Raw genomic sequence first — 9,176 nt, 5'->3', positions numbered from 1 at the left:
TATATATATATATATATATATATATACATACATACATATATATATATATATATATATATATATACATACATACATACATACATACATACATATATATATATATATATGGAAGAAGCCTGTCATATATACTGATGTATATAAAGATGTTTTATCATTCACTTGTTTCAGTCATTGGATTGAAGTTGTGCTGGGGAAATGCCTTGATGGCTTCAGTCAAACAAATTTAACCCCAGTACTAAGCCTGGTACTTATTCTATTGATCTCTATAGCTGAACCACTAAGTTATGAGGATGTAAACAAATCAACCCATGAGAGTAACAATTCTTCAAAATTTCTTCGATTAAAAAAGAATCTGATTCCATCCTGAAAATGTGTGTGCACAATATTTTCATGCTTTTCCAATAGTAATATGTGTGTGCAGATGTGGTTGTGTGGTAAGAAATTTGCTTCCTAACCACATGGTCTGCATTCAGTCTCATTATGTGGCACCTTGAGCGAGTGACTTCTACTATAGTTCCAAGTCGACTAATCTTGGAAGGGGATTTGGTGGATCATCATCATCATCGTTTAATGTCCGCTTTCCATGCTGGCATGGGTTGGATGGTTTGACTGAGGGCTGGTGAGCCAGAAGGCTGCACCAGTCTCCAATCTGATCTGGCAAAGTTTCTATAGCTGGATGCCATTCCTAACACCAACCACTCCGAGAGTGTAGTGGGTGCTTTTACGTGCCACTGGCATGAGGGCCAGTCAGGCGGTACTGACATCAGCCACGCTCAAATGGTGCTTTTTACATACCACCTGCACAGGAGCCAGTCTGGCAGCACTGGCAATGACCACGCTTGAATGGTGCTTATTTTTTCACATGCCAGTGGCACAGCATGGGAGCCAGTTAGCGACCCTGGTAACAATCATGCTCGAATGGTGCTTTTAACGTTCCACTGGCACAGGTGCCAATCAGGCGGTACTGTCGTTGGCCACGACAGCGATTTCACTTGCCTCAACAGGTCTTCGCAAGCATAGTTTATTGTCCAATGAATGAAGGGTACTCTTAAATGGGCTGGTTATACAGCACTGGTATAGGCCACAGTTATGGTCTCACTTCGCTTGCCTAGTCTTCTCAAGCACAGCATATCTCCAAAGGTCTCGGTCACTTGTCATTGCCTCGGTGAGGCCCAATGTTCGAAGGTTGTGCTTCACCACCTCATCCTAGGTCTACCTCTTCCACAGGTTCCCTCAACTGCTAGGGTGTGACACTTTTTCACACAGCTGTCCTCATCCATTCACAACACATGACCATACCAGCGCAGTCGTCTCTCTTGCACACCGCATCTGATGCTTCTTATGCCCAACTTTTCTCTCAGGGCGCTTACACTCTGTTGTGTATGCACACTGACATTACACATCCAGCGGAGCATACTGACTTCATTCCTTTTAAGCTTATGCATATCCTCAGCAGTCACTGCCCTGTAGCATAGCTGTTCGCACACATGCATCATACAATCTACCTTTTACTCTGAGCGAGAGGCCCTTTGTCACCAGCTGAGATAGGAGCTCTCTGAACTCTGCCCAGGCTATCCTTACTCTAGTAGCTACATTTTCAGAGCATCAACCCCCGCTACTGACTTGGTCACCTAGGTAACGGAAGCTATCAACTACCTGTAGATTTTCCCCCTGACATGTGACGGAAGCTGTTTTCAGCACATTTTCATTGTTTATGGCCCCTGAGCATTTGCCACACACAAAAACTACCTTCACATGTGTATATGAACGTGAGTATCCTTGTCTTGATGTTGCGTAATAGTTGTAAATGAGTGTAACTCATTTCCAGCATTCTGTGAAAACATATCCGGCCATGTGGAAAGTTTATCTTGATTGGGAATGGATGAAGGATTCCTCAGTAGAAAATCTGGCTCAACAAACTCCATCTGATCCATGCATGCATGGAAAAGTGGACATTAAAATGATAGCGATGATGTGCACATGCATGAGTACACAATTTACAGGAAACATTAGTGGGGAAGCCTGTAAGAATTGAAAAGGAAAGGGTCAAAGTACCATAAGGTTTCCAATTTTTTGAAACTTATTCAGTGTGTGGTGAAGAAAGAAATATTATATGGAAGCTTACTCCATTTTGTCTTCTCATTAACCTACGTGTTCTTATATTTCAGTTTGAAACACACTGCCTTTGTTTCTATTGAAAATTATGAAGAATTTATGGAAGTAACTATCATTGTTAACCCTTTTGATACCAACTGGGCTGAAACCGACTCTGGCTCTGTGGTACAAATCTCTAGTTTTCATAAGTTTTGAATTAAAATCTTTCCCCAAACCTTAGTCACAATTTATGTTCCTAACACTAGCTTAATGATAACTAAATTATTTTACTAAATTCTTTGTTATATTTAAAATTAATTGAAAGAAACACAGAGCATCTCAAAATAATATGGTAACAAAAGGGTTAAGCTGGTGTTTGAGATATAAATTAACATAAATTATGATAAAAAGTTTTAATTTAGATCATTTTAAAACATATTTGTATCATAGAGCCAGGTAGTTTCAGGCAAGTTGATATCAGAAGGGTTGAGCAAGTATTTCAGTTATATTTTGGAGTGGGTGTGTGTGTTTTGGTATTTTCAGTTTGTTAACCATTGATCTGTGTTTTCCTCTCTCCTTCACTGAAAGAGGTGTGATTTGAGGAAAATTTGGCTGTTATTTCTTTGCAGTTCAAGCAATCACTACTTTCTCATTAGATCTCATTGTTTAACCCTGGGTCAGGTCAGAGATAATCGAGTGAAAACATTTCAGCCTTGACTAGCTCTCTTTAATTTGAAAATAATGTAACTGGTCCTACATTATGTGTTCTCATGTTTTTAAGACAGTAGGGTATGATTTGAAGGAAATTTAACCCTTAAAATAAATCCCAGCACAAAAAAAAAAAAAAAAAAAAAAAAAAAATGTATATCATATCTTTCTCATATTCTTTTCATTGTAGTTCATGTGGTAAATATCATATATCTATATATATGGTTTTTAATAACATAATAGGTTAGATAGGATGGTGTCTCTATTACAATAACCAACAATATGTTGTGCATGTATAGTAATATTACGATCGTGAAACTAGCATTAGCTGATTTCAATCTTTCTTGGGGAACCTCTAGGAACCTTTTGCAGAACCCTGGTTGAGAAATGCTACCCTAAGGATTCTGTCAAACCATAATGCTGATGATGATCCTTTTTGTTATAGGCATAAGGCCTGAAATTTTGCAGGAGGGGACATTGACTTCATGTGGATGAAAGGCAAAGTCGACCTCAGCAGGATTTGAACTCACAATGTAAAGATGGATGAAATGCTGCTAAGCATTTTGACTGGCATGCTAATGATACTGCCAACTCATTGTCTTAAAAATTAATTATAATCCTTTCAACTATAAACACAAGACCTGAAATTTCGGGGTAGGGGTTAAGTTCAAAACTGGAACTTATTTTCTCGACCCTGGGAGGATGAAAGGCAAAGTTGACTTCAGTGGAATTTGAACTCAGAAAGAAAGGACGAGCAAAATGATGTAGAGCACTTTACCCAGCATGCTGTTGATAATGAGTTCCATATTTTTGCACAAGGCCAGCAAGTGGAGTAAATCAATTGTATCAACCCCGGTGTTCAACTGGTATATTATTTTATTGACCTTGAAAGGATGAAAGGAAAGACTAACCTTGGCAGAATTTGAACTCAGAATGTAAAGAACTGAAAGAAATGACACTAAACATTTTGTCTGGTGTACTAGTGATTCTGCCAGTACAAGGCCAGCAATTTTGAGGGGAGGGGGCAAGTCAGTTACATCAACCCCAGTACTTGATAGGTACTTTCTTTTATGAAGTCTGAACCTAGAATGTGAAGAACTGGAATGAACATCAAACTGTAGTTTTTGTGGTTTAATAATTCTGCTACTTTTAAGGGTTTCTCATTAAGGCAATGGGCCAGCAAATTTGAAAGGAGAGGCTTAGCTGATATCAGCAACCTCAATATATAACTAGTACTTTATTAACCTCAGCGGGAAAGGCAATGTTGACCTCATCAGCAATTGAACTCAGAAAATAAAGAGCTGGGACAAATATTACTAGGCATTTTGTCTGATGTTCTAATGTTTTGGCTAACCCATGACACCTTTCTAATATAGCCACAAGGGTTAAAATATGCAGGGATGGGGAGTGAAATGGTCAATCACATTGACCTCAGTATTTGGCTGGTACTTTATCTTATAGAAACAAAGCGATGAAAGGCAACGTTGACTTCAGTGGGATTTGAACTCAGAACACAAAACACCAAAAGAGGCTTTATCCATTCTGCAAAATGCTTTTGAAATCTATGCACAATAAAAGAATAACACAAATGCAACACCACCTTCCCACCAAAAAAAAAACTATCAGTCAAACTATATACAATATGTTATATGCATAATTATTATATGAATACATAGTAAATATATAAATGATGTGTGTTGCATTATTAACTAAAATATGTACACATATTCATACATATATAATATAGACAATATATATACATATATGTATGTATATATTGTCGTGTTGTATTATTCTTTTACTCTTTTACTTGTTTCAGTCATTTGACTGTGGCCATGCTGGAGCACCACCTTTAGTTGACCAAATCGATCCCAGAATTTATTGTTTGTAAGCCCAGTACTTATTCTATTGGCCTCTTTTGCTGAACCACTAAGTTACAGGGACATAAACACACCAGCATCAGTTGTCAAGCAATGTTGGAGGGACAAACACAGACACACAAACATATACACATACATACATATATACGACGGGCTTCTTTCAGTTTCCGCCTACCAAATCCACTCACAAGGCTTTGGTCGGCCCAAGGTTATAGTAGAAGACACTTGCCTAAGGTGCCACGCAGTGGGACTGAACCTGGAACAGTGTGGTTCGTAAGCAAGCGATTTACCACACAGCCACTCCTATGCCTATTGGTTAAAATATATACACATAAGCAAACATATATATGCAAACATATATTGTGAATATATATCATATACATACATATATATTGTATATACACATGATTAACAAAATAAGATATAATGTAACAAAGCAAAAATAACAACAAAAGATATATGTATATATAAAATAAAGACAGTTGTCCACTTTTATTATTATTATTTTTTTAAATGTTAAATTGACAGTATATAATTGTAATAATAATAATTATTATTATCATTATTATTATGATGATCAATATGAACAAATAACACATTACTGAATGTCTTTGAGAAATTAGTGTGTTTGGTCGTTAATAAAAGAATTTGTAAAACAATATATAATTCATAGTCTGTTTTTGGTGAATTGATGAATCCAACACACTATGGGGTTTTCTATGTAATTATGTAATGTGTGTATGTATGAGTGTAAGCCTCTAAATGTATATTTGAGGAGAGGTCTGAGTTTAAGAAATATAACAGTGAGGTGGTGATGGTGAGTTTTTTTTTTCTGGGGGTGGAGATGGGCTATACGTTGTAAAAAAAAAAAAAAAAATTTTTTTTTTTAAATTTAAAAAGAGAGAAAAAAAAGTGGTTTTTCTAGCCATTAATACTCCACAGTACAATATATTTCTGTATAAAGTTTTATTTCTTTAAAAATTTTCCAACTTTCATTGTTCTTTTTTTTTTTTTATGGTGTGTGTAAAAATGTATTTTTTTTTTAATAGTTAAAAAAAAAAAAAATTAGTTGCAAAAATTGAGGGGAAAATAATAAATCTTTCACACTCCAATCACAAAGCTCATGTCAGCACCAGAGGTTTCGCGGCACAGCAATTGGTGCATCAAGACAGTGGGTTTCATCTAGCCCCACTCTTCGAAGGGTTTGAAGGACCCTGTCCTGTGCAAGCAAACTACCACATGCCTGGCCCGTTTCACAAGGGTGACGAACACAAGAAGAGGCGAGGAAAGAGCGTGTTTTCAGCCATGCCCCGCTTCTGTTACTATTGTCGTCTCCGAAATCCTTCACGGTGTGCATGGTAGAACAAAATTCTAAACCTTCGGTTCATTTGTTCTTGGGTTCATGGCGTTTCATGTGCAGCGCCAAGTGATCAGAACGTGCAAAGCATCGCTCACAGACTTTGCACTTGAATGGCTTGGCACCGGTGTGTTTTCGTATGTGCCTGGTGAGTTCGTCGGAGCGAGCAAAGCGCCACTGGCAGGAAGGAAACGTACAAAGATAAGGTTTTTCTCCTGAAAGTAAAGAAGGAAACGAGGTATAAGTAAAAATTCAATCAGTTTTAACGAGAGAGAAATTTAATAAAATCAGAAAATGGCAAATACGAAAATTCATAACCCTACCCAACTCTAATCTGTATTTTAATCAAACAGAATTATTCTCAGCGGGACCCTAGTGGGGGAAAAAGGGCAGCAAAAGCCCAATTAACCCAGTAATAATAAATCCATATAAGAACAAGGTTAGAATTTTAGCTGAGCAGGTTTAACCCTTTTAATCCCAAATGAAGCATGGCAGAGTAGTCTTCAAGACGTAGACAGATCTATGATCAAAAATGTTCCAGCCATAATCGTCCCACTTTTACTCCACACACAATATAAACCCACACCATCCAATGTATCTTTCTCTAGCCCCACTCGTTTTTTTAAGAGAGTAGAGTAAGGACTGAAAGATTTTGGCTGCTACTTTTAACAGGTGGTAGCAGTATTTCAGTATTTTCCTCTTGTCACTCTATCTCAGAGAAATGTTATGTAATCCTATTTAACATTTGCTATGGTATATATATTTATACAAAAATAAATTTGCTTTCTTTTTGTTTTTTAAATGTATTGTAACTCAGTAGATATACCAGTTTGTCAGTTTTACTATTGCAGCTAGTGTCACAGATACATTTTCATAACAAGACACTACACAATTGTACATGGTAACTTGCCAAACAACTATTCATTCCAAGTTGAATTTAAACTAAAATGAGAGTTGTTATATATACATACGTGTGCATACATACATACACACATGTATATATATATATATATATATATATATGGCTAGTCTTTATGTCAAGCTATCTATGTTATCCCCTGGCCATTTCACTATGAATAATAATAATAATAAATCAATACATACCTGTATGGATTCGCTGATGAGCCTTCAGGTGAGAGCTTTTCGTGTACGCTTTACGGCAATCTGAAAGAGAGAGAGAGAGAGATAGTTATTAGATAAGTTATAACTAAGAAATGCAACAAACATCATTATAATAATAATAATAATAATGGTTTTAAATCTTGAAAAAAAAGACAGTAATTTCGAAGTGGGGGTGGGGGTCGATTACATCAGCTCCAGTGTTCAACTGGTACTTATTTATTTTATCAACCCTGAAAGGATGAAAGGCAAAAGTCAGCCTTGGTGGAATTTGAAGCCAGAATGCAAAGCCAGAAATGCCCCACAGCATTTTGTCCAGAGTGCAAACAATTCTACCAGTTTGTCACCTTAATAATAATTAATATCAATACACCTGTAGGTGATTGAGACACTTGCTGGAAATAACAACATAATCTCACTCAAATCACATTCTTCTAATTAAATACTGCAATTTTTACATCAGAGAATAAAATATTACATAGTAACTGCTTGTGCTTGTGACACCAACATATATATCAGTCGAATAATTAGACTGTGATAAACTAGGTGTCCTCCTGCTCCACCAGACAGGTAGATATTTTATTCTGGAGGTATTTGAAAGTGTAGAGCTAGCAGATTATTTGTTAAGGAAAAAATGTCAATAAATGTTACTGTTCATAGCCATTAGCTCGGCATAGCTTGTAAACCATTCTCACACACAGATTTGCTCATATACCATGGATATTAGAGTATTAAGATATGAGATACTTACTTTGAAAATCACAGAAATGAACTCGTCTTTTCTCCAACTCAGGGTTGTTTTTTCTGTTGTACTTTATGGTTGAGCATCCAGGATGTGTCACCGGTTGTTTTTTGTTTACTGTCCTCACAGGGGGAACTGACAGTACGGAGTTCATAAAGTGACGCGGGTTGCCTGGATACGGCGGCGGTGGTGTGCGTCGGAATGAGCCTTCCTGGACGGGGCTGGCGGGCAGTGAATTGGGTGGGGTCGGAAACAGGGGGCCACCCGTCGATGAGGAAGAGGAGGAGTTGGATAGAGCTGATGAGGAAGGTGATGAAGAGGAATTTGGTGAGGACAAGAAGGTGAGATTCTGGTGGTGGGGATGAGCAGGAAGTTGTGTGGCGTAGCCCATCGACATAAGAGATGATTGAAGTTTACCCACTTTAGTCCGGTGATGCCCGCCGGCCTCATTTATGTTCGGCTTCGATTCTATAGCACATGCTGTCCGAACCGGCTCAAATTTACAAGCAGTAAGCATGTTAACACCATTGTTGCCAAGGTTGCTATTACTGTTATTGTTAATAATGTTGTTCTGGTTGTTACCGGTATTGTTGAGCAAAATCGATGAGGTGTACTGACAGGCGGGCTTGTCCCACTCAGTATCAATAGGTTCACTCTTGATACGATTAGTTAATCCGGCCATAGTGTCCTGAGAAGTGTCCTGAGAAGTGACCATGTGCATTCCCAGACGTATGTCGTCCCACAAGGCCTTGCAGTTCTCCTGGTTCAAATCCAGGTCTTGCTGGTCAATCGAATTTATGTAATCAACATTGGTCATACCCCCTATAGAATCGATGTCAAAGTTATCTGGTTCCAATTTGATATTTGATGAGTACTCGTCCCAGTCCAGCTCTTTACGACCGTCCTCTATTGACGGCAAGTGACCGTTGCTGCCCATATTGCTACCACCATTGTTGGTAATAGCCTGATGCACCAACTGGGTCTTAAAACCGTTCATATTGACTGAATTCATCACCATTAACCTGTTACCACGGTGAAGCTCTACGCCATTCTGGTTGGCCATGTTATTATAAACGCTGTTACAGTTCATTAAACCGATACGAAGGTTGTTCGAGTTACTGTATAAGAGGCCACCTTTCAGTTCACCATCATCGTTGAAGAATTCACCCACTACTGATGCGCTGTCACGACGTTGGCGCTTCCTGAAGGCTGGTGAGCTCTGTGTTGGTGACACCAAGTATTGTTCTAAATCCGGTTCCACCTGCAATAACAAAAA

General features: G+C 38.0%; 1 protein-coding gene across 3 annotated transcripts in view; it reads right to left on the bottom strand.

Annotated features, from left to right (window-relative positions):
• Positions 1-5,144: 5,144 nt before the first annotated feature.
• The window catches only part of LOC106872515 (Krueppel-like factor luna), a 113,538-nt gene continuing 109,506 nt past the window's right edge, over positions 5,145-9,176 (bottom strand). For all 3 annotated transcript variants that reach the window (XM_052969326.1, XM_014919535.2, XM_052969327.1), the window contains exons 2-4: positions 7,910-9,161; positions 7,144-7,203; positions 5,145-6,254 (exon numbers count right to left, since the gene is read on the bottom strand). In XM_052969326.1, the coding sequence (XP_052825286.1) occupies positions 6,067-6,254; positions 7,144-7,203; positions 7,910-9,161 (1,500 nt within the window). In that variant the 3' untranslated portion in view covers positions 5,145-6,066. The remainder of the gene's footprint in view (positions 6,255-7,143; positions 7,204-7,909; positions 9,162-9,176) is intronic.

The sequence above is a fragment of the Octopus bimaculoides genome, chromosome 7, assembly GCF_001194135.2.
Source record: "Octopus bimaculoides isolate UCB-OBI-ISO-001 chromosome 7, ASM119413v2, whole genome shotgun sequence".
In the NCBI taxonomy this organism is placed as follows: domain Eukaryota; kingdom Metazoa; phylum Mollusca; class Cephalopoda; order Octopoda; family Octopodidae; genus Octopus; species Octopus bimaculoides.
Note: the sequence above shows the minus strand (reverse complement) of the source record. Positions and strands in the feature narration are given on the sequence as shown.